General features: G+C 53.0%; 7 protein-coding genes across 7 annotated transcripts; 4 read left to right on the top strand and 3 right to left on the bottom strand.

Annotated features, from left to right (window-relative positions):
* Window positions 1-1,123: 1,123 nt before the first annotated feature.
* Window positions 1,124-2,347, bottom strand: BBA_01280 (transcription factor Rba50; the record flags this gene model as incomplete). Its single annotated transcript, XM_008596377.1, has 1 exon — window positions 1,124-2,347. One exon carries the CDS (start codon window positions 2,345-2,347, stop codon window positions 1,124-1,126), a length of 1,224 nt encoding a protein of 407 aa, XP_008594599.1.
* Window positions 2,348-4,072: 1,725 nt separating this feature from the next.
* On the bottom strand, window positions 4,073-4,852 carry BBA_01281 (uncharacterized protein; the record flags this gene model as incomplete). Its single annotated transcript, XM_008596378.1, has 1 exon — window positions 4,073-4,852. The coding sequence occupies one exon, from the start codon at window positions 4,850-4,852 to the stop codon at window positions 4,073-4,075; it is 780 nt and encodes a 259-aa protein (XP_008594600.1).
* A 2,433-nt stretch (window positions 4,853-7,285) lies between these two features.
* Window positions 7,286-8,227, top strand: BBA_01282 (phosphoesterase-like protein; the record flags this gene model as incomplete). Its single annotated transcript, XM_008596379.1, has 2 exons — window positions 7,286-8,070; window positions 8,128-8,227. The coding sequence occupies 2 exons, from the start codon at window positions 7,286-7,288 to the stop codon at window positions 8,225-8,227; spliced, it is 885 nt and encodes a 294-aa protein (XP_008594601.1).
* Window positions 8,228-9,604: 1,377 nt separating this feature from the next.
* On the top strand, window positions 9,605-11,334 carry BBA_01283 (major facilitator superfamily transporter; the record flags this gene model as incomplete). The annotated part of the gene is made up of 2 exons (XM_008596380.1): window positions 9,605-10,083; window positions 10,149-11,334. The coding sequence occupies 2 exons, from the start codon at window positions 9,605-9,607 to the stop codon at window positions 11,332-11,334; spliced, it is 1,665 nt and encodes a 554-aa protein (XP_008594602.1).
* A 5,721-nt stretch (window positions 11,335-17,055) lies between these two features.
* BBA_01284 (CP2 transcription factor) lies at window positions 17,056-19,416 on the top strand (the record flags this gene model as incomplete). The annotated part of the gene is made up of 3 exons (XM_008596381.1): window positions 17,056-17,069; window positions 17,120-17,269; window positions 17,322-19,416. 3 exons carry the CDS (start codon window positions 17,056-17,058, stop codon window positions 19,414-19,416), a joined length of 2,259 nt encoding a protein of 752 aa, XP_008594603.1.
* A 2,075-nt stretch (window positions 19,417-21,491) lies between these two features.
* On the bottom strand, window positions 21,492-22,313 carry BBA_01285 (Acyl-CoA N-acyltransferase; the record flags this gene model as incomplete). The annotated part of the gene is made up of 1 exon (XM_008596382.1): window positions 21,492-22,313. One exon carries the CDS (start codon window positions 22,311-22,313, stop codon window positions 21,492-21,494), a length of 822 nt encoding a protein of 273 aa, XP_008594604.1.
* Window positions 22,314-22,884: 571 nt separating this feature from the next.
* On the top strand, window positions 22,885-24,686 carry BBA_01286 (tat pathway signal sequence; the record flags this gene model as incomplete). Its single annotated transcript, XM_008596383.1, has 3 exons — window positions 22,885-22,993; window positions 23,057-23,104; window positions 23,161-24,686. The coding sequence occupies 3 exons, from the start codon at window positions 22,885-22,887 to the stop codon at window positions 24,684-24,686; spliced, it is 1,683 nt and encodes a 560-aa protein (XP_008594605.1).
* Between the last annotated feature and the right edge of the window lie 287 nt (window positions 24,687-24,973).

Below are 24,973 nucleotides of genomic sequence, written 5' to 3' on the forward strand. Positions count from 1 at the left end.
AAAGTACGTTGATGAAAGAATGGGAGAAGAGGGCAATGCCAGATCTCGCCACAAATTCTTGTCGTTGGGCAACGATTTGGCGGTGGGGGAGAGAACAGAGAGGGCAACAAGGCAGTCTCTGACCGTATAAGCGTGCTCGAGGAGGACACGAGAGAACAGATGCAGTAGCTCAAGAGGATGAAGAGGCGGGCAGGAGAAATTGGCAAGCACCCAGGCAGCGTAGGGAAAAATTGTCGTCGGCGGCGATGCCGTGATGCTGTGGGGTGAAGAAGGGAAAAAGGAATGGAGACACAGATACCAGGCGACTTGTAACGTACCAGTGCACCTAAACGGGTACTTCCTGGCAAAACCTGGTCGGTTCGACACGCGAAGTAAAAAAAAAAACTGTGGGCGGTTGTTATTTTGTTCTCTTGACTGGGACTGGCCAGGCAGTGCTTCGTAGCCCCACCTCTGTGCTGTCGTGTGCCGTCGTTGCCAGCATTGGCCTTAAAAGCGCTGCAGGTACTTTGTAAATCCAGCAAGTATCACGGATGCCATTCAATGATAAAGCAAATAGAAGCACTACCGAAAACGTCGAAGGATGCATAAAGTGGAAGCAAATTCCACCGAAGCCCTCCAATCTCACATGTCAATCTGGAGCTAATCGATACATTGCAGCCGACTAGTCAGAGCCACTGGCGCTTGTCATGGCGATTTGTTTAGCGCATTACAGGGCCCCGTATGCCAGACCAGGGCTTGCGGCACTGTCGTTGAAGTCTGCGGCACTGAGGGTGTAGGTACCAGTGGTACCTAGGTTACATGAGCATAAGACTGAAGACACTCTGAAAATGAGGTACCTGCCTAACAATGCACCATCCCCACCAAGGTCGCCAACAACATTTCTTGCATCGACAATCCGAGTCTGTAGTCAAGCGGCGACTAGCCATTGCTGATTTATACAGTATTCGAATCAAAGTAGTCTGATTATCTTGCGCAAAAAATCACTGAGCTATCACACATGGCCGTTTCCATGTATCGATTTGCTGATGCATTCAAAACACTCCAAACGCCAAGCCCTACTTACTGTCCGTTCACCCATGTCTATTCAGAAGGGAACTCCTTCATGCCCTCGCCTTCTTCCACCTTACCGTCCCTGCACCTTTTCTCTCCAGCCGCCCTTCTCGAATAGCCATAACGCCTCTATAGCGTATGCCTTGCTGCCTCTGTGACCGCCCTCCACCATGGCCGCCTCGTTCAGCGTATCCAGCACCCTGCCGTCCTTGGCCGCTTTCCAGACGCCCATGGCGATGGGATCGTCAATGGACTTGCCCCACTCGCCCTTGCCCAGCCGAAACAGTATGCGGCCCAGCGTTTGAAAGGCGATGCACCGCTGCGCCGGCACCGCGCTTCGCGCCAACCTGGCCAGCTCGCTGACTGTGTAGCCTGCCGCCTCGGGCGCTTCACCATGGTGGTGAAGGCCCTTGGACGACGGTATTGAGCGGCTGACGCGCGGGGACAGGAATCGGCCGCGGAAATCAAAACGCAGCGCAGAGACGGGGATCTCTGCATGGGGGTAATATGTAGACTCCTTGTCTGCCACGCTGCCCTCCGTCGGTATGGGCGCCATCCATGCCAGCTTGCTTGGGTCCGCTGGCAGATCGGGAAAGTATTTCTTGTGAAGCTTTTCGAGAAAGTCAGGGTCGGATGGGTCGAGGTCGGCCACCTTGGGAGGCCCTGGGAAATGTGTTGATTCGTTCCGAAGGTCTGTTGCCGCCATCAAGTCCTCTGGGATCTGCGCGGGGGCTCTATCTTCATCAAAATCCTCTGGCACGTCTTGGAAAGAGACGCTCTTCTTTGCCACAGCCGGCTTGCTCCCTTGCGCGTCAGCCAAGCTTTCCGCTTCTGTCTTTGTTGAGGGCTCTGCTGTCGGTTTCTCTGAAGGAGACTGATCGAAAGGAGATGGCCCCCTAGGTTCGTCAATCTGTGCGCGCTGCAATAATCGTTGTACTAGAGCAGGATTCAGCCCATTCATGAGGTCCTGCTGAGCCTGCGCAATCTCTTGCGGGGTCATGGCGTCCAGTCTCGATCTGTTTTCCTGGTCTATTCGCTTCTTCTCGGTCTCTTCAAAATTTTGGCGATCATTCCCGACCGCAGATTTCAAAACGCTCTCTGCATTATCGTGTGTTGAGGCATCTGCCGTCGAGGCAGCAGCAGCTTTGGCACGCTGTTGCTTGAAAGAGGAGCTCTGCCATCGCTTCTTATGCTGGGGAAAGCCGGTTGTGGTAGGCGGCGCATTCGGAAAACTCGGTTTCTTTATTTCCGTGATGTCCCTCTCCACGACATCTCCAATTAAAAGCGTCGGATCCATGGTGTAGGGTGTCGAAGTCGAAGCATGTGGTGGTGCGTGTCGTAGGAGTTGAAGGCGGCGATTAGCTCGGCCATTGTGAAATTTGGCAGGGCTGTGGCAACGAGGCGCTACCGTCGAGAGTATGGCCCACCTCCAAACAAAGCTATCAGCAATACCAAGTATATTATGTAATTGTAGAAAGGTGACAAAAGTAATAAATTATATCAGTCAGAAAGGGTGCAGTCTTCTGCTTTCATGACTGTTTATGATTCATTGGTAATCTACCTGGATACTGGCGAATTCCATCTTCTCGATGCTGCGATCTGAAAATTCCCCATGTTGTGGCTCAGATTCCTAGTACTGTTCTGAGTCTGTGACTTTAATTCTGCCTAGTCGAGTGTTGTTGTCGTAGCATCCAACATGGTGCTCTGTCGGCATTCGATTGAGCCTTACCTTCGATTAAGTTCCAATGCAACCGAGTCAATAATGATACCGAGCCTTGCGGCGCCTATGACAAGATCGCCAAGATATAGCTACAAACAGTCAACCACACTCTGGAACCTTGCATACCCTTATTATAGCCTCTAGGTACGGAAGGCAGAAAAAGAAACAAAAACATTAAAACACTCTCAAGACTTTGGTACGGCTATTATAGGCATCACTCGAGCGAGTAAGGAGCGACGAATTCGAGAAAAAAAAAGAAAATTCGAATCGACAAGGGCAGGATTTGAACCTACGCGGGCGAACCCATGTGATTTCTAGTCACACTCCTTCTTTTTAGAGTTAGTAATGCTTCACAGATAGTGGAGCGAGGATTTAATTACTTACAACCACTCGGACACCTTGTCTTGGATGAAGTTTTGCGCCGTTATTGCTATATATATAGCTAGACAAGATTCTGTTCGAAAGCGCAACTGAACACCTGATGGAAAGGCAACTCGCGTCGCAGCCATTTGGTGTTCGATGTGACGATAGCTACCTAGAAAAAAAAAAGTGCACCAATTGTATTGCCAAATGTGTCCTTTGCAACCAGAAACGATATTCCATGGATGCGCTGGAACAGGATCGCCACATTGCAAACTCGTTGCGTGCCCCGACGCTCTAGTACACGTTGTTACTTACATGTCTCTGCTCGACAGCAACATCCGGAGGCCGGCCAAACCCTGCCTCTTCTCTGATGAGTTTCAAATACTATTCTGACACGTAGCTTCTCTTGACCTTTTCATTTGAGTGATTGCCCTTGTCTGAGTGATAAGACCGACGTATTAGGCGCTTGATACGTAGTACTCGAACGGGTCGGGGACGATTGAAAGACGTTTGCTGTTCCTACTCTCTTTCACAAGCCGTATCTCGGTACAGCCACATGTACTTGAAACTGTTTCCGGTTCGCATTATCTTGGTCTTCGCTCATGTCTTCCGAACTAGCTCGGCTCCCAGTGCACGTGGTCTCGTCGCGTGTCCCGAGGCCGCCTTTATTTTCTGTACCTGGAAAATTTGAGGACTGCTTTGCACTACAAACGAGAAATAGTACTTCATCTTGTGGCTCTATAAGTTTGTCGAAAAAAAATGCGAATATGTCAATCACAGCAGCATGTTGGGCAAGGAAACACCACGCTTGTTGGCAGATTTCAAGTGCATAGCGCTGTCTATGGTAAAATGTCTATATAGAGTAGAAACACGTCCGGGAACAGAGTCGAAAAAGTAACGTCCAGCATTACTGTGTACTCCTGAGCAGGAAAGTGCCTTCTACAGAGAGAGGGCGTAAAGCGCCGAGCAGAGAGACAAAGCCGCGGCAGCCACACTGATTGACGTGCGTCCGCTTGCGTTTCCCGTCGGGCAACTGATCACGGGCGATGCAGAAAGACACGCCGCTTCGGTCATGCGCGAAGAGATACTTTCCGCCGATTCTGACGGAACAGCGGCGCTGCAAGGCGTAGGCGTGGGCGCCGGCGCGGCGACGTGGGCGCACGAGGTGAGCGAGTCGGCGTTCTGCGGCGGCGGCACATCCAGCACGTCCTGCACCTCAAATGCAATGGCCTGTGTATTCCCGCACTGCTCGCCGCTGCTCAGCGCCACAAGGTCAGGCTTGCTGCCGTCGTTGTGGGTGGTGAAGACGAAGCTGTGGACAGGCTCCTCGGTATCGCGGGCAATGTCGTCGTCCTTGGTGGCGGTGCAGTTGTTCCAGCGCAGCTGCCAGAAAAACTCCCAGATGCCTTGGCGATCAAACGCGCCAGCGACAAAGTCGTGGACGTAAAAAGTGGTGTCGTTGCTCGGCAGGGCGTCGAGGCGCACGCGCTCGTACGGGGTGGTGGTGTTGGAGTGACCGTAGGGAATGACGCGATAGTGCAGGCGCAAGTTGATCTGCTGGGCCACGGCCGGGTTCTGTACGGCAAAGACGACGGGCAGCAGAGGTGTTAGTGCAAAAGTGTCGTTGCGAGGGAAAATGACATCGACTTCGGCGTTGCCCGTAGTTGCGGCGACGGCGGTGCGGGCCGCAGCGACGATGGAGAGGAGAGAGAGTTTCATGTCGACAGAGGCATATGTGGGCTGCGTCTTGTACTTAATTTTTCGATGAGTTATGAGCTGGGAATCATTGTATATATAAGATTGAATTATTTCTTTATGAATTGTGCAAGAAAAAAAAAAATAGGTTGCCGGAGTCAAGGTTATATTGGTTATATTGAGACCCGGGGATGGTCGAGTACCGAGCGCATTACGGGGCTTTTGTTTGGTTTCGCCTAGCCATACATACTACCTTAGACTATCAGTGATCTCCTCTTCCTACCACAACTTCCCCCAGTAAAAATCCCACCGAGAGCTAAAGCATCGCGTCCACGCAGGCTATTTTAGGCACTCAAACCCACTGCAAGCCCGGTCGCATCCACTATCAAAGGCACCGTGACCGCTCCTCTAGGTGCAGCCAAGGCTTGGAAACAAGTACCGCATTTTCCACCTGCCTGGGATTTAAGCGCCGGGATCATACGATTCTGAGGGCCGATCTTGGCGTCTTGACGAGAAGGCTGGTCTCATGCGGCCGACTGATTGCCTCTTAGACCGTGTTGGCCACGACAACGCCGTCGACAACTCATAAATAGGTTCAAGAACTAGAGCTTCTTATTTCGATCCTGTTTCATCGAATCGCATTCAAGGATCAGTTTTAGGCTCAGCCAATCAAGGTGTGTGTCAAGTACCTAAGAAGTCGTCTCTCCTTGTCACTTACACGTGAAACCCCCGACTTTAACAAGTTGCTTTGCGACCCGCATAATGTCGACAATGTCCCTAGTTTCCACCTGGAAGCAGAAGTTTCCCTCAATGTTATCACCAGCGACGCCAAAGTGGTAGATTCCATTCATTTGACAAGATAGCTGATTGTTTGACAATGTAAAGCTTTAAAATGCCCACACTCATTAGAGGGCTAGTCATCTCGGCTGTTATACAACGCTCAATCCATGTGTGACGTCTCGACAACCTCTAAGTAACTAAACATAACTGTCAAAGAGGTAGAAAGAATTGTCCACGGACTCAAGAATGGGACTTTCTGTCAGAGGCCTTAGTGACGGAAATGTCCGTGGCATGGCCCGAAGCGCCTTGAGGCCCAGTTATGGTACATTGGGCCATGAAGGCGGCCAGTATGGGTCAGAAGCTGAAGGTTTGTCATTTGCCTTCCTCCATCCAACAGCATGTCGCTTCGAATAAAATTCCAAAGCAAAATGTAGGTCAAGAAGAGGTTATACGCTAAAAAGATAAAACTAATAACAATGACCGATAGTTAGTACGGCAATAAGAAATACCGGCAGCGGACAAGGTCTTTGTTGCTACATATAGCCACTGCAGAGAGTGTTTCAAGACAGAGAACGAGACCAAATACGACTAATTCTGGAACTGTTCTTTTTTTCCAACAAAAGAGGATTCTGCTGCTACAGAATCAGGGAATAAATGGTATACTTTGGGTAATTGTTGCAAAATACCTGCCGCGCACGAGTTTGCCTCAGCAAGATCCACGCCAGACACCGAGGCCAGCTGTGATTGGTAGTGCACTTGCGACTAGCACTCAGTGCTCGCACTGCTCGGTGACAGAATGTGTCGGTATATGCAGAGATTTTGTGGCGCACCCAAAATTCCAAGGCTATGTTTCTAGTGGTCTTTAGTTTTCGACCAAGATTGCCTGACGATGGACAAGACGCATGGCGCATCGCATTCTACTGTCACACAACTTCTCACCCCTCACCACTCACCCTTAGCCGAATCAGCGTAGCTTGCCATGCATTCAGACAAAGCTATCAACGTATATCAAAATAAAAGTCTCTGCCTGTACTTGAAGGTACTTTAAATGCTGTCGCGGGGGGTTATTTGTCCAAACCGGCCGAAGGGCAGCACAAGGAAGCAAGAAACTAAGAATATAGCACAAAGTTACTATAACCCTGCATTTACCATGATAAATTGTATTATCAGCCTCACTGCCCGCGTGATACATGGCGCTTTACGGTGCTTCCCTAGGTGGCCGCCGCCCCAAACAGAGTCGTATTGACCACCTCTCTCTCTTCTTGTGTTCAATGAACGCATTAGATTTAGGTCACATGGTCTTTTGACTTGCAACATTGCGAAAGAAGCTACTGATGCAGCGTTTGAACAGGAATCGCTGTATATATATCGCCAAGCCGGTGTAACCTCACTATAATACCTGGAGACTTGGCAGCCTTACTATTGACTCATTTAGGTCTAATCTGGTATATGCACCTCAGACTTTGAGACAATGTGCGCGGTACCTTATCGTCTTGCCTGCAAGGGGACCTGGATTGGGCCGTCAAGACTCCAGTCAAGAGTATACATGACTTGTGCCCAACAGCCACGGCTCCAGGGGGTTCCAGAGAAACGCTCTTGAGACACTGGTAATCCTTTTTTGATGCATACTTAAACAGTGAATCGTCACCAATACAGTGTAAACTATACCAGTAGCTCATGGCGGCCGCGAAGCCGTCACTGCCAACATGGCGGCCTCCACACCAGTCACCATGGCAAAAGTTTCTCCGCAACCCAGCACAGTACACTGCGCAGTGCCTCTACCCGTACCGAGCCAAGATAGAACTAGACAACACTGCACAAGATGCGATTTCTGTAGTATGCATCTCCGACACGCACAATACCCAGCCCGACGTGCCCGACGGAGATGTGCTCCTCCACGCCGGCAATCTCACCATCGGCGGCACCTACGTGGAGCTCCAAAGCCAGCTCTTCTGGCTGGACAAGCTGCCTCACAAATACAAGATCGTAATTGCGGGAAACCACGATCTGCTGCTAGACCCCGCGTTCGTGGCGCGCTCGCCGCACCGCATCCGGGAGCACGAGGGCACATCGCGCAGTGACCTGGACTGGGGCACCGTCACGTATCTCTACAACACGACGACGAGCCTCACTTTCGGCAACGGCCGCACAATGACAGTCTACGGATCGCCGTGGACGCCCGCGTTTGGCAGCTGGGCGTTCCAGCACCCCGAAATGCGCTCCGCCTGGCCCGGCTCGGTCCCGCAGGGCGTGGACATTGTGCTGACGCATGGTCCCCCCAAGGGACTGCTCGACGACGGAACGGGAAGAGGCTGCCTACAGCTGCGTGAGGAGATTGCGCGTGCAAAACCAAAGCTTGTCGTGTTTGGCCACATTCATGCGGGGCGTGGCCGAGACCAGATCCGACACGACCGTGCCCAGAAGGCGTACGACCAGATCATGAACGGGAGCGAAGGTCTCTTGTGCGTACTCTTGATGGTTTATTGGTTAATCATAGGGCACATTGTAAAGCTTTTTAGGCGCTCTAGCTCAGAAGAGGCAACAACTCTGGTGAATTGTGCTGTGGTTGGGCCGACTATGGATCGTGTAGAACACACCGGAACAGTAGTCAACATCTAGGGCCTGCTGGCTCAAATTTTGTACTACTAGAGGTCGGTTCAGCCTATGGTTCTCCAAAACTAAGACGCCGAAAAAGTTTGTCAGCTTGGTGATGAGCATGGTACTGTGAAGCCGATGCTTGTGTGACTTGCTGCACGGCTCTTGTGGGGAAGCAAGTAGGTGATGCAAAAAGAGACTTCTAGATTTGATGTATATTTTCTTTTGATTTGGTCTTTGGACTCCTTTTCAAACTATCTGTTACTCTATATTACTTACTTATTTCACCAATTTCCTCTTTACACAGTTGGCCTAGGTAATGTCTATGGTTGCCCCCTTGACAAGAACATAGCGGACGCAAAAGAAAAGCAATTGACAATGTGTGCTTAGTACTTACCCGCCGTTCCCGCCTAGGTCTGACAAAAGTGCGACAAACAATGGTTCTTTGGCGTAGATAATATCCCTTGTTCCAAACTCGGAAGCCCTGTAGAAAATTGCAAGCGCCGTCTCATGCAAAGCAAGCGAGCAGCTATCTATGTACATGCCACTCTGCACCCACACAATCGAGCCCTCGATCTTTGTTCCATCGTAGATCGATTCGCCCACTCACTTATGACGACATTTTACATGTCCTTCAACCTCTTTCCAGTAATCATCATAAAGGAACAGCTGAAGCCCCTTGGCTGCTTTGTCGATCATCTCAACCGTTGAAATGAGTGGCGGGGCAACTACTGAGACCACACCATTCCTGTTCCTTGCTCAATGTCTCATCGTACAGATGAGGTCTGAACAATCAGAACTCACAATTAACGGCACAACCCTACGGCTACCTGGTAAATCTAAATTACAGACCTTTTCCCCTCCCCCGCATCGAAGACAGACTTCAGCTACCAGCTCCCATGGCGACAAGGTCCATTCCATTGCCATGCTGGATGCTGACGGCCACCATGCGTCATGCGGTAGTTGAGCTCCAGTGTTTGCCTTGGCTGTTTTCAACATTGAAGCCATTTGCTCGATAGGCCCAGAGTTTTGCATACGCAGCCTCATTAGCTCTCACGGCTCTCGCGCAGAGAGAGACCGGGGACGCTGAAGTGGTGCTTTTTACCCCCCCTCATGCCGACCCCTTTTCCCGAGCTCACTTCCCAAGTCCATTGACATACGATTTCCAATCCTCAAATTTTGAAACAAGAGAGCATTGGTCTGAAAGAAAGAAAAACGGTAGACTGGCAAGCTGTTCCGATTCATCACAACTGCGCTTGTTTCAATCGTACCCCGGCACCGTCATCGACCTAAACCTTGTGGTAATGTGTGCACAACAACTGACCTTTTGCTCTTTTCCCTCTTGATTCGCAACCTGTCCAAGTCGACGGTGTTCCTTCTTCCCTCCAACCCCCCAATACAATGTCAAAAGAGAACGAACCACACGGACCAGTGCCAGCAACACCCTCTGCGTCTACAATCACATCACCTCCTCCTCGTCGGCCACCACCGCCTGCCGACCCGACCCGGCTGCCCGAATTCGAAGTCATCTTTCGTCACAATGATCCCGATGACCCCAAGAACTGGCCAGTGTGGTACCGTACGTGGGTCGTCGCGACCGTCGCCTTTTCCGCCTGGGTCGTGGTCCTCTTCAGCACCAGCTACACCGGCGCGCTGCCGGGCCTCATGGCCGAGTTTGGCGTGAGTAAGACGTACGCAACCATGGGCATGACGACGTACCTTTTGGGTCTCGCCGTCGGCAGCCTCTTCGTGGCGCCGATGAGCGAGCTCTTTGGGCGCAGGATCGTCTACCTCGTATGTCTCGCCGTCTGGGCCGTTTTTGTCATCCCATGCGGTGTAGCGGACTGCTTGACGACTATCCTCGCCAACCGCTTCGTCGGGTATGTAGATGGACATGAACATGCCCCCTTCCCCCTCGGTCAATGCAAAGCTAACACGGATATAGTGCCCTGTTTGGTGCCGCTCTCATCTCAAATGGCCCAGGTACCGTGGTCGACGTGTCGAAACCCGAATATCTCGCCATGGGCATGTCGCTGTTCAGCCTCGGCCCATTCAACGGTCCTGTGCTGGGTCCGCTCATCGGCGGCTTCGTATACCAGTATCGAGGCTGGCGGTGGACGAACTGGATCGTGCTCGTGCTGGCTGGAGTTGCCTTTTCCATGATGATGACTGTCAGAGAAACATATGCGCCCCGCATCTTGAGAAAGCGAACCGAAAAGTTGCACAAAGAGACTGGTGATCTCCGTTGGTGGTGCCAGTACGACAGAACCATTTCTTCGTGGCAGCTGGTTGCCACCAATCTCAAGCGTCCGATAGTGCTCTTCTTCACTGAACCAATCGTGTGGTTTATTAATGTCTGGAATGCGCTCATTTACGGCATTTTGTATCTATGCTTTGTCGCTTATCCAGTCGTCTTTGCCCAGCACCGCGGCTGGAGTCCGGGCTTCGCTGGCATGTCATATCTCGGCATCGGCACGGGCATTGTCCTCGCCATCGCTGTCGAACCGCTTGTCCGACGCATCATCAATTCGCGGCCACGTGACCCCGCCACCGGAAAGCCACTGCCAGAGGCAGCCGCGCTCATCATGGTTGTCGGCTCGCTGCTCACAGTCATTGGGCAGATGGGCTTTGCGCGGACCTGCCTACCGACGAGCATCCCCTGGATCGTGCCGGTGCTGTTTGGCGTGCCGTTTGGCTTCGGCAATACGCTCAGCTTCATCTACTCGTCCAACTACCTGGCCGGCGCCTACGGCATCTACGCCGCGAGCGCGCTCGCCAGCAACGCCGTCATCCGCAGCATCTTTGGCGCGACGCTGCCGCTGGCGGGCTCCAAAATGTACGAGACCCTCTCGCCGCAGTGGGCGGGCACGCTGTGCGGCCTGCTCGCCGTGGCCATGATCCCCGTGCCGTTTGTCTTTTGGCGCTACGGGGCCGTGATTCGGGGCAAGAGCCGCACCATTCGGCAGCTGCGGGAGCAGCACGAGGCCATGGAGACCAAGCGGGCCGAGAACGAGGCGAAGCGAGGCGACTACTCGAGCAGCGACGGACAGCTGGCTCTGGACAATGGTCGCTCTACCGGTACGCCCCTGTCTCAGGTCAAGATGACAAAATTTGAGAAGTGCGAGAGGTAAATTTGGGAATGAGCATTCTTGACCAGCTGCATTTGCATTATAATCCGGCGTTCTTTATTTCTTGGGCTCGATAAATCGGCATCTAATAGTTTTGCAATACACATGATCACATTTTCTTCCATCTTTGACACGGGGGCAGGCATAGTCTGCAAATCCTCGATGCTGCCAGTCTGGCGCTCAATCTTCCTGGGCGACCATCCAGCACATCTGTCCAAAGATGTTTTGCATCCGACCTTTCAGAGCGTTGCGATGATATATCGTCGACCGCCGCCCAAAATCCGGGTCTGCATCACCACACAATAATCCAGAGGCATGCAGGCATGTTACTTGAACCAAATCTCAATAGTCTGCTGGAACAAAGATGAACCAGATCAAAGACAAATAGGGAAGCTGGGTTCGACAGTAGCACACCGTCACAGCTTAGGAATCACCGCCAGGCTTGTTTGGGGCACCGACGTGGCACCGGTCGTGGCGGCAGGCTCTCCGGCCGCACACCGTCGTGGGGAGGCTGGGCTGGGTAAGATGACAACGGAGTGAGAATGGGGCGGCAAGGTGATGCAAAAGCTATCTGTGGCGTCGAATCACAGAACGGGACAGGGAGCATTCGAGAGTTACCCACCCGTGTACTCGCGTCACTCCTCTGGCGCGATGATGGACGGATTCGAGCGACACGTGGAGGCTGCAGCGTGCGGCAGGGCGAGTTGCAACCAATGAATGGGCGTTGCTCGTGTGTAGCTTTCGCACAGTGGTGGGAAATGAGGCGTGTGCCGTCCGGTTTAGGGAGGGCGGATCGGTGATCAGCGACGGATTACTTTGTCATCATGCAAAGCAACTATGTAACTACATAGTGAGCCTGCTAAGATATTGGGATTGGAGCACATTTTCGCGTTGGCTAATGGTGTACTAGCGTTTTGTTTTCTTCCCAAAACCGCTGATACTCCCCCTATCTACAGTCGGCAAGAGTGCCGTTATCCGCGCCAGCCGGGTATTATACCCTAATCGACGATGGTTTGGTTTTGTGTTGACATCCTCGCAGGCGGGGCTGGGTATAAGCACACGCCCCGTTCTTGGCGGAAAAGAACTGACAGAGCAAAAGAAGCGAGCTCATTATACTTGGGACGCCGAGGGCACAATCACTAGCTAGCTAAGCCTGCCTTGTAAAGGGGTTGCCGAACGGGTGCCGCTCGGTGAGGCTATCATGGCTTGGTCTCGTGCTACGCAGTTTGCCGATGACATGGAGAAAAGGTCATGCCACGGAGTGATAGCTCCGAAAAGCAAGCACGTACCGGTACAGCCACACTGTAGCGCCTCATGGTCATTGTGATGTCGAACAGGGACCGAAATTTGGCGCAAGCCTTGCCGTAGCATGTCGTCGAGGTTAACTAGCCACAGTTGGGTGTGGCTGCTTTTGCGACACCAAAGGACATTGCCAACTTGCCCATGGATACATGCATATTGTGCATGGCACTTTTTTTCTGGGTTGTTGTGGCCGCTGTGGCGCTCACGACCAGACCGCCGCCGATCGCTAGGAACATAGGCAAAGTAGGCTGGCGCAAGGATAGTCTAGCGCGAGGTATGGTCCGAGTTGAGGATGGCAGATAAGTATAAAAAACGAAAAAATTTAGCTCTCCTTAGCTTCTTGGCTTCTTAGTGAAGTCTCGACCGCAAAGCGACGGCTACCTGTGGCTTAGCTCTAAGCACTACCAACCGTTGTATCATCACAAGATCCGTGTTCGTATGTAGTGGCTCTAAGCTGGTACACAGCAGCATGATAAGATGATTATATGGCTATTTTTTCTTAGGCATGAATGGCGTTATCTGTCGTCGTGTAATATGGCCCCGTCGCAAACAATGGGACATTTACGGTTTTTTCCCGGACGACGCCACTCAATCTATGAAAGAGGGTCCTACGGGTGACGAGTGATCCCCGCCACAGAGGAAGATCGCCTTCATTGAGCTGCATACTGCTGCACAGCTCTGGTCTAGGCCATGATACAGCGTCTGCTAAAAGTTGAAAGAAGGCAGCATTAATCGAGCACCAACGCTCCAAATCCAGGCTTGACGGAATGCCAGACAAGCGGCCCGGGGGGGCTCCAAGAAGCTTTCGGCCGAACGCTGTTCATGTTAGCCGTTTCACCAGGCCAAACTTTAACCAGCCGCTGTCCATTGCCCCCATCCGCTTGACCCTATGACAACATATCGGAGTGTAGACACGACGAAGCAGAATCGACCACAAAAATTCACTATCATTCATAACGTCACACATCAGCTGATGGATACCAGTAAGAGAAGTAATAAGAGATGTCAAGAAATTGCCGGGCCCGGGGGGCGCGCTCCGTGCGGGCATCGTGGGGCCCCCAGGCGCGAGTCAAAAAATTCTTCCTGACTCGGAAGGCGATGACGTCGTTTTGTCATGTTGAAGCGGTCGTGGCGGTCAAGCCACGCACTACTTACACCACTGACGTAGTTATGTGGCACGTTTGTGGCGGTGCCCGGGGAGGGTCTTTATCCTTGCACAAGCCACACGTTTAAAAACTACTACAAAGTAAAATGTTGAGCAACCGAGCACAATGCGAAGCCGTGCAAACGTGTGGCTAGTGTACAATCCGGATCACACGCTTACACGCTTTACGATAGTTAGTTACACGGCAGATACGTAGACAGGCAGCTGATCAGTGTATTCCTCAGTACGCCAATGTCTACCACTCTACTCATCGAGATCTTCACCTTGACAAGGAAAGAGAAGCATTATCCGATCAGAGACATGCGTTTGCAGGGCCTAAAGCACTATGACGACAGAGCGGGCTGCTCGACCAGAGGCTAGCAAGCTGTGATGTGCGGTTGGCCAATGGCAGGCGCCGAGAAGGCCAGCCAAGAATGCAGCCGCGTCTGTCTGTCGTCCTGGACTGGTTAGACTAGCACAGCCACACTGCCTCGTGCGGGGGCCTTCTTTCTCTGGGGTGGGGAACGACTTGTGGAGGAGGGTTCAGCTTATCTTGCTTTAGGACTGGCAGCCGATGAATTTATATTAGCAATGAGGTCGTTGAGGTGAAATTCTATGCAATGACTCGAATGGGGAAGAAAATGGATGCCAGGCAAAGCAGGTCAAAGAAGAAGTGACGTGGAGGCTTAGGTAGACAAGACTGGCTGCATGAGCCCGCCACGTCAAGATACCCAAAATATGAGGGAGGAAAAGAGATCGACAGACTTTGCTGTCGCAAGCCACAGCCGAAGGCAAACAAGCACCAGGCCAGGTATTTCAAGTGTAACTGGCGCTCACGACGGGTAGCCGAAGCCTACTTAGTTAACCCAAGCGTAGTTTTAGATCCAGCTGTTTTATTTTTTTTTGCTGTAACCTTCTAGATTGGTCGTCATCTCGATCTTGTCTACAGAAAAAGAAAAAAAAAGGAGATCTTCAGTCTTTGGTTTCGCTGCTTTCTTGGTCCCCACGGTCCCCTAGAGCGACAAGCGACGTTGAGAAGAAAAAAAAATGGATTGCCATGACGACATGTGGCTTGACACTTGCCCATCCGCCAGCCAGCCAGAAGTGGCTGTCAGGCACCAAAACCAAGAAACACCGCTAAATTGGAAGACAGCCCGTAAAATACCGTAAAGAGTTCCCTTCAAAAAAGAGAAAGGGACCTCGACCCTGACTACACCCCCGAAAATACGGGTCACGCCCAAGAAGACATATGCACCCCGGTTGCTGATGCTCCGCTCCCCGATTACTGAACCGCTTTCCGACGTAAGGGTAGATATGTATGACTGATGGCTGACTGAGCCTTGAATCCTTGATGTAAGGAACATGTTTGAGGGAAGGCGGATGGGATAATTAATAGAAAAAAAACGGCAAAAGGTCAGATATAAAACAATAGCAAATGTAGCGCATTGACTCTGGCAAGACAGCCGGCGACGCTCGCTTCCGCCAGATTCCGCCGCACGCACAAAGGTCAAGTTCCACCCCCCTGCTCCCGCTGGTGAGGCGGCAGATGCTACCAATTGCATTTGCAGTCGGTAGATGATGGGGGGGGGACGGAATTCGTTTTGCTGCAGCGCATCACACGTCATGATACACTGCTTGACCGTCTTTGAGCTAATACAGGCATTCTGAAAACCCCTTCCCCGTCCTTGCAGAGCCCTGTCGTCAAAGCTACGTAGCACCGATTTTAGGCATCTCGGTATGCTTTGCATCACGGCAAAGCCAAAATAACCGTCTGGTGGTGCGGGCGGGTTCCACGTCAACCCAACGCCGCCAATGCCCACCAATCGTCACCCCCTCGCCATGGGCCGTCCGATGACAATTATGTCGGCGAGCGTCATTTATTTTTTCTTTCCTGTGTTCAAATATTTCTTCATTAGTCTAGCCTCTACCCAGTCTATCACTGGTGCTTCCTCACTTCCTGGATCAGCCACGTTTTCTTATCTGTCCATCACTACCAACTGTGGCGCTCCAGGCACATTACACCAGCTGCCTCCCAACGACTCGTAGCCTACAAATAGTCCAGCCACAGACGTTTTTTCCAACCAGTGTGGCTTGACTCGACAACTTCTTTTTTCTTCCATCACAATTCTTCTGCACGGCAGGCTTTCACCCGCCACAAGGTATGTCGGCTTTTCTCTTTTTGTTGATATTTCAGCTTCTATCCATATCTATCATTTTTCATCTATTTTCATTCATCTTGCTATTTTCTATCTGTTGCTTACCGCTTCCATCTCATTTCCTGTCATCGTGATCCTTCCCAACGCCGCTCTAGTGAGTGGTGCTTGAGCAAATGAGCAGGGGTCGAGGGCGTGCGTGTAGTGGTGCAAGGCCAGCGGGGTCCAGTACGTCCACGCACGCTAAAAGTCCGGACCCATAAATCTTGGGGTTCTCGAACCTTGGGCTCCTCCCTCTGCAGCTGGCCTGGTGCCTGGACTTCTTGCTGGTACCTCGATGCCTCGATACCTCGATTGATGCGAGCAGTGGCAGTGCCTTTCTTTCAAAACCGTTGGACCTGAATAAAGTGAAAATGCTAGTTTGTGCCAGGACAAAGAGCTGGTTCAAGTCTCGATCGTTTTTTGTTTCTATCGGGGCGTTTGTGGCTGGCCGGAGCTTCTCTCCAGCGCTGGAGTCCACCCGCTATTTACGAGGCTCCTGCAGGTTACTGTTGTGGTTGTACCGTCTGGCCCCCACCACTCTCAGTCATCAGTGATCACTGCCACTCTCTTATACTCCCCATCGCCGACCGCACTTCTCGATCGCCTTGCCCTTTTTCCTCCCCCCCCCCCAAATTCTTCCGCCCTTTCAAATACAATCTCGATATTCTTTCTGTGCATTGGCCATTCGTTTTCTACAACTCAACGCTATATCACATCGCCCCGTGTTTTGTTGCGCCTTACCCGTGCCGCTCTCGCCATCCCTGCAAACGCCCAACTGCTTCGCTGCGCTTGCGCCTCGTACCAAACCTCGACTCACCTTTGCTCACGTCTTTTGTCTCCCACCAGGCCGGACCTTCTCACCACATTTTCCAGCGCCATCTATGAAGCGTTTCGCTGCGCTCAGTGTGTCTTGAGACCACTTTACCGATTTGCACATAAGTTGACCTCGCTGCTCGCCCAGCTTGTCAACGCTGCCGTCTTTTACGTTCCGCCTTATTCAGGCGCATCCGCCCCTGCAAACAAAACGGCCCACGCGACCCGACATACCGCAGTCTCCCCCATCACGGCGACATCACCGCCATCATGTTTAGCCAAAGGTAACTTCCTCCTTTGCACCTTCAACAAAACTTTATTTGACCTTTTACAGGACAAGCTCCCAAAAACCCGATGACGAATTGCTCGCCAATTTTCGCCAACAGTTCCCCCAAATAGGCGCCACCACCGAAGGGGGCTCACCAGGCATTTCTCAAACCGCCGCCGCCCCAGACATGACCACAACCGCTCCCGCTGTTCCCAGGTATGCCGCTACGACTACGCTGCTCATAACTCTCGCCCTCTAACAATACCAGCATACGGCCAGAATTTCATGATCAGGACCCCACACCCAGAGCCAACAACGACCCTTGGCGCTTCACGCCATCGCTGCTGGATCCCAACTCGTTTGCTTTCAACGCTTATGGCCATGGTAACACCGGCCTGTTTACCCCGGGCCTACATGGCCCGCAGCAGCTCTACCAATCTCAAGCTGGCGATCTGCATACACCCACCATGGCTATGCTCCAGAGTGTCACGACACCTTTCGGTGCACCTTCTTCTTTGGAAACCATGCAATCCGGCGCCGTTATGGACCCTTCGGCCTTTCACGCTGTTCAAGGCCAGCAAATTCACCAGTTCCAGCCATATCTCCAAGTACCCGGCCAGACATTTCCATCGTCGTCCTTTGTCCAACAAGATACTGGCTACGAAACCATGGAGCAGGATCCTTCGCCCATGAGTTCCGAAGAACCTGACCCCCGCCTCATCGGCCTCAAAAGTCATTTAGGGGCAACCGCTACCCTCATGAGCCTTCCTCTGCCGCCTTCAGCCGAGAAGTTCCGATTTCATTCAACGCTCAATGCAGCCACGGCAATGGTGAAACAGGCAGACGAGATTCCTATTACATACCTGAATAAGGGCCAGGCCTATTCCCTCTCCGTTGCCGATACACAGGGTGTCCTGCCTGTGCAACCCGGAACACGATATCGTACATTCATTCGTGTTTCGTTTGAAGACGAAGAGCAACGCTCCAAACCCAGCGTGTGCTGGGGCCTGTGGAAGGAGGGGAGGGGCACTAATGAGGCTCACCAGCGTGGTGGCAAGCTCCAAGCAGTCGAATACGTCGAAGCCAGTCAGCCAGCGGAGGGCGACGATAAGAGAACACGTATCGAAGTCGAATCCTCGTCATTCGATGGCTTCTGCGTTACTTGGACTCCTGGCACTGCTGGCGCCCCCGAGGTCAACATTGCCGTCCGATTTAACTTTTTGTCCACCGATTTCAGCCACTCCAAGGGTGTCAAGGGCATTCCTGTGCGGCTCTGCGCCAAGACTACGCAGTTATCAGCAGGTGACGGAGTTGAAATGAGCAACGACTCAAAGTCCGACGTGTGCTACTGCAAGGTCAAGCTATTCCGCGATCATGGCGCCGAGCGCAAACTTTCCAACGATGTTGCCCATATCAAAAAATCGATCGAGAAGCTGAAGCAACAAATAGCTCAGGCTGAAAGCGGCATCAAGGACAGCAAGAGAAAACGACAGAGCATTGCCTCCAAAGGGGGCGTCGATGGGCGCCCCGGGAAGGTGCAAAAGCATAAGAGAACATGGTCCATGTCTTCTACCAGCTCCAATAATGGAGGCCGACCTTCGCTCGAGGATGATTTGCACTTTCGACTACAGACGCTCCAAGACATGTTTACTAGCACTCGGCCGATTAGTGTGCTGTTTCTGCGGGGTGAGGAGCCAGATGACATGGATCTGCACCCCGTTTCTATGCCGGGGGACCTGTCCCCAGCCACTCGTGAGGGACGCAACTGGCAGGCACGCAGCGGACGCAGCTCGGTGCGAAGCTCTCTGGTCTCGCCTTCTCCTAGCTCACTCTCTCTGGCGTCGCAGTCATCAACAGGGGGCCACTGGCAAAACTTTGATTCTCGCGGCCCTGAGAAGGTCACGACTGTCAATCGAACGGATGATGCTGGCGTACTGAGCGGGTGGATCGAGGCGTTGGGCGTGGACCCATCGTACAAACCGCCGCAAGAACGCGCTGTGAAGCCTGTGGCCTGCTTCTACGTGCAGTATGACGGCTCGTCCACTGAGAAGCGCGAGTATTATCGTGCGATTTATCTTTACCAGCGGTCACTCGCCGAGCTGAACAAGCAAATTGCGACCAAGTTTGGACTAGATGAGAGCCGCATCAAGCGAATTATCCACCGGCTACCGAGCGGTCTCGAAGTGGAGTTGGATAATGATGTTGTGCAAGAACTTCGCGAAGGACAGGACATGCGACTCGATGTGGAGGAGTTTGTCGATCAATCTAGCAAGGACTGGCAAATGTCGGTTGACGGCGAAGAGGCCAGGGAGGAGAAGCAGACGCAGCAGTCGACGGGTTTGATTTTGCGCCTTGCATATTAACCAAAAACGGGAACGCATATTGCTGCACAGCCTGGTGTGTTGTTGCTCTTTTACATGTTTGCAATTTTGAAGGATACGCAGAGATGTTTGCATTTTCTTGACGTGGGAGGGCCAATCGCCCTTTAATTCTGGATATATATCTTGTTCTACTGTTGGAGAAGCGTGGTCAAAAATGGGAGGCAAACGAAGCCGTGATGAACTCGGCCGGACCGTTATGAAAATTGATTTGCATTTGCAAAAGGAGGTGGTCATGTACACTACGTGGTAGGATTTTGGGTGTGGGAGTTTTGTTATGATGGTCACGCGGCGCCGAGAAGGGCGATTTAATGAGGTAGTGAGTGGGCGACGACCCTGGGTGCTGCGAACCCATAACACATTAATTGACATTGCTTTCTCAAAATGATGATTGAAAAGCACGCAGGTAGGCGGATAGCTTGCAGGCGCTGTAGATGTGATGTGATCAAACCGAGCGGTGTACCGAGTACCTATTACTGCGGAGGTAACTAGCAAAGGCAAGGGCCCTCTCCCTCCCTGCATTTGATGATCCGTTAGGCGAGGCCGATAATAACGAAAGCTAGGATAGTTCAGAGACATGTTGGCTCGGGACCAATACCGTTTATTAGGCGAAAATTTAGTCCGTGTCTAAAAGGGGATTGCCTGCTCTTGGCGTGCTAGTAAGAGGCAGTTGTTGAAATTAGAAAAGGTGGCGGTGCAACCAACTCAAGCGGTGCGACATACTTTTTTTTTAGACAGCGAAAAAATCGACCCGAGTCTAGACTTGTCTCGAGCCGTTGCGGAGGGGGGTGGGTGAGGGGTGTGCCTAAGAGAAGTGGCTCGGTAAGAATGGAATTACTGCTTTGACTGATACTTATAGCGGACGAATCACTGTATTTACAGGGCTTACAGGGGACAAGGGGGATGAAAGTTCGAAGTTCGGGAGTGCCCCAGCTCATCCGCGCGGCTCCGCCCCAGCTGGTACAGGCAGGCAGGGACCCCTGCCTAACCCGGAGCTGTTCGGATGTATTAGCTTCTAGTTCAGCAGGGGGCAGACAAATGTCTTGCTCATCGCCGATCTTCAGGGGTTAACGGCTACCCTTGCCGGCCCCAACTGAGAGATGCAGCAGGTATTGATAGCATTGTTAGAGTATAAGTAGTGCGCGGACTCGATTCTGTGTTATAGAAATTGAAATGGTAAAAAAAAAAAAAAAAAAAGGAAGAAGCAAAATACGAAAGAGTAGAAGAGTGAATCGTCCTATTCGAAAAAGATGATGGTTGCTTTTTCTGCTATTCTCGTTTTGACAATCCAGGAATGTACGGAGTACGGATTACAGAGTACTCCGTACCAATACACGGCTCACCTCACCTGCATTCACCGCACCCATCTTGCAAAACCACCATTAATCTTTACCATTCATTCCCTTAGACTCCTGAGTCAATGACCAACATATTCTCGAGCTAAATAATTTATCCCCGACTCCACGTCGCCTTGGCGGCTGTCGGCCCTTTCCCTATCAAACGTCCCAGCGCTTGTTGCTGCGCCACCAGGGTTCAAATAATACCATGTGTTGCAAAAAAAAAAAAGGGGGGGGGAACCGAATGATCCTTGAAGGGCTGAGACTTGTGGTCTCGGTAGACTTTTTACCGGGGGTCATATTTCCGACCCTGGTTTATATTAGAATGCACTGCGACTGGGGTTTGTCGAAGCTTGATCCCAGAGGTGAGATGCGGGGGAATAAAGAAGAGGCAGAGAATCAAAAGGGGATGGCGGGCACTCGAGTGTGTACAGATGTAAAACTTTTAGGACCATGACATGCTTATTGAGGTGCGAGTTGAGATGCGCAAGACCACTGGATGGAGCTACATTGAGCCACGGTTCACGACGTTGTTTGTATAATACAACTATTCCATGCTATCCTGTCAAGCTGCTAGTTACCAGTACGATGCAGCTCTATACAAAGTAATGCACTTTGCCGCATTTCCGAGGAAGCACGATCCGCTCCATCAACGTGCAGCAGTCAGCTCCAGCCCATCTCCAACCTCTCTTCCATTTCCCTCCTTTCCCAACGCCTTGAGCCTCAATCCGCCCTCCCTGCCTCCTCTTTCTTCGGAACATACTTCATGTAACGAAACACGTACCGTCCCCATCTCGCATCCGCGCCCTCTCCCGGCGGCCGGCACGGCGCGTACTCGTCCAGGTCCACGTCCAAGCTGCGCACCACCTCGAAGCCGCTCTTGTGGTACATGCCCCAAGCGGCATCCGACGAATGCACCCATGCAAACACGCCGCTGTCGTCGCAAATGTCCTTGCCCCAGCGCAGCAGCGCCGAGCCCACCCCGCGGTTCTGGTGCGCGGGCGACACGGTCAGCCCGATGATGAAGAGGCACCGCGTGCCGGCAGGCATGACCTCGGTCATCCACGCGCGCATGTCGGCGTCAGTCAGCGCTACGAGACGCTTGATCGGGTCCGTTTCCTCCTCCTCCGCCGCCGCCGCCGCCGCTGTCGGCTGAGCAGCTTCCTTCTGCTCTGGCTGCTTCTCCTGCTGCTGCTGTCTCGTGTCCTCTGCAGCAGGTCTGGCGTCTTGCTCTGCAGCCGCCTCGGCTACGCGGTCCTCGAAAAAGGGCATCCGCCGCGGCACGAAGCCCTTGATGCCCCAATTGCACACACCCGCGAGCTCACCGGTCGCCTCATCGACCGCCTTGAGCACGTGGCATGTCCGAGACGTAAGGTGACTCGGCATGCTCTCGAGTGTGTACTTTTCCATGTCAAACGGCTCAGCCTCTCCCAACGCCTTCATCTGTGTCTGCCGGTCGCTCGCGAAAGCCTGTCCCGCAAGCCGGGCCGCGGCGGGAATGTCCTCGGGTTGGAGCCGCCCGATGCGGATTCCTTGAGGAGACATGATATGGCGTGTTCAAATTGTTAGGTACATTGCGCTAGAGTATTGTGCTCAATTGCTGAATGTCGTTGCTTTTATAGTTGAACTCCAACGCTCGTAGTGTAAGGAATGGCGGGGTAGAGCGGCCATATTCACTACCTAGGTAGTTATTAGTTAACGCATCCCGGCTGAGTCACTCGGTCGTGCTGACGGCGGCAGTAGCTACAAAGAGATGTAGTTTGTCCAAATTCAAGGCTAACAGCCAAATTTTGTACAAGATACTTTCTTGTACGTAAAATAAAGTAAATCACACCTGCAACCCCCTTTATAGCTTTCCCCAGCTGGCCCTGGCCATGGATGTTGTTGCATCTGCCCCACTCCACCAACCGACCGACAAGCTTCAATTTTGGGCTGGTGCAGCTTTTTTGAGCCTCGCCTCACCACCCAAGTCCCGCGCCCACTACCGCCTTCCATCGACAGCCGCCGGACGGCCGACTGCGACCCGTCAACCCGACCCTCTTCATAAACTCATCATAGTTTCATGATTGCTGCGCTATTCTGCCGCTCGAGACGTCCGCTAACCTCGTCGCGCGCCATGGCGTCGTCTGCCTTCGGTCACTTCAAGGGCGCCGGCAGCCAGAAGCGCAGCCACTTCACAGTCACGTCGCTCGGCCGCTGGTCGAGCCTCAACAAGACGCTTCCTGGTGCGTGGCAATGAGCAGCTGTCACACAATAAGAAGAAGACAAGACTGACATTGTTGTCGCAGCCGTCGATAAGATATCTACCATCCACGTCTACGACTTTGACAATACCCGTATGTTGGCAGCCCCGACCTGTCGGCCCAATATCCTCTGACTTGGCAAACTGCAGTCTTCAAAACCCCTCTTCCCAATAGTGCACTGTGGAATGGCCTCACGATTGGCATGCTGTCCAACCAGGACGTCTTCATCAACAGCGGCTGGTGGCACGACAACCGCATCCTTGGCGCAACGGGCCTCGGCCTCGACAAGGAGGAGCCCCGCGCCTGGGAAGGCTTCTGGAACGAGAAAGTCGTCGAGCTCGTGCGTCTGACGATGAAGCAGCCCGACGCGCTGTGCGTGCTGCTCACCGGCCGCGGCGAGGCGCGTTTTGCCGACCTGCTGCGCCGCATCGTCGCCAGCAAGCACCTAGAATTCGACATGCTCTGCCTGAAGCCCCAGGTCGGCCCGGCCAACCAAAAATTTGCTAGTACCATAAAATTCAAGCAAGAGCTGCTGACTGAAATTATGGAGACGTACAAGCACGCAGGCGAGATTCGCATCTATGAGGATCGGCCCGGACATACGCAGAAATTCATCGACTTTCTCAAGGACTACAACAATACGCAGCGCGTCCGGCCCACGCGCGGTCCCATCCAGGCCGAGATTATCCAGGTCACCGACACGCAGACGTCGCTGGACCCCGTCGTCGAGGTCGCGCAGGTGCAGCGCATGATCAATGAGCACAACGAGGCCATGCGGCTGCAGCCGCTGCACCTGCGACCCAAGGCGCTACGCATCAAGCAGCAAGTCTTCTTCACCAGCTACGCGATTGAGCGCGCCGACTCGCAGCGGCTGCTGGATCTCGTCAAAATTCCCTCTGGCGACAGCACGCGCGTTCATGGCAACAACATAATCATCGTGCCGCGGCCGTGCCCCCCGCACATTCTCGCCAAGGTCGGCGGCCTCGGCAGCACCATGACGTGGCAAGTCACAGGTACCGCGTGCCACCACGGCTCCATCTGGGCCGCGTGCGTCACGCCCGTCCCGGCCTCGGCCTCATTTCACACTGAGAACCCGGTCCCGCTCGTCGTGCTGGCCTTGAAAAGGGGTGCGCGGCCCGCCGAGGCCGCCAAGATTAACACTTGGTCCGCGCTGCCCCCGGAGAAGCGCTTCACCTTTACCACGACGGTCCGCGAAAAGGCCATTCTGCGCGTCGAAGCCGACGACCCGCGCCACGCAGAGTACGAGAGCCTGCACGCCAGCAAGGCCAGCAAGGCTAGCGGCGGCGGCATTAAGCGGAAACACAACGGTGACGACTGGAATCCGCCCAAGCAACCGGCGGCCGACGCCGCGGCGGCAGCCGTAGCAGGACGAGGAGGCGGCGGTGGCGGGAGAGGTGGTCGCACCGGAGGCAGAGGCGGCCAGGCTGCTGGTGGTCGAGGAGGAGGACGCAACGGCGGCAAGGGCAAGGGCAGGGGCCGAGGCGGCTTCTCGCACTACCGCTCGCTCGACGACGTCGGGCCCAGAAACGCCGTTCCCGCAGAGGTCAACTACGACGAGGCGCACCCGCCGGCTAACGCGCCGACTGGGCCGCGGGGCAGCAAGAGAGGACCAAACGGCGGCAACAACGTGACGGATTTGCAAAGCTATTACTGAGCAAATCCAAACACGCACAAAGTGTTTTTTGCCTGCGTCCGTGAGGGAGCGGAAAGAAGGAGAGAAAGTGGGAAAGAGGGTAGGTTTATTTGATACCCCGGTTTATTACTTCCACATGCCCACCCAACTGGGACGACAATAGTCATGTTGGTAAAAAAAAGAAAAGGTGCAAAAACATGGTCGTCTATGTTATTTTCATGGTTGGCGTTGTATGGCGGTGTTCTACTCATTAGGTACTTGACATGTAATTACATGTCTATGAAACAACAAAAGACGACAGCGTAAAG

Source organism: Beauveria bassiana (genome assembly GCF_000280675.1).
Source record: "Beauveria bassiana ARSEF 2860 unplaced genomic scaffold BBA_S00003, whole genome shotgun sequence".
In the NCBI taxonomy this organism is placed as follows: domain Eukaryota; kingdom Fungi; phylum Ascomycota; class Sordariomycetes; order Hypocreales; family Cordycipitaceae; genus Beauveria; species Beauveria bassiana.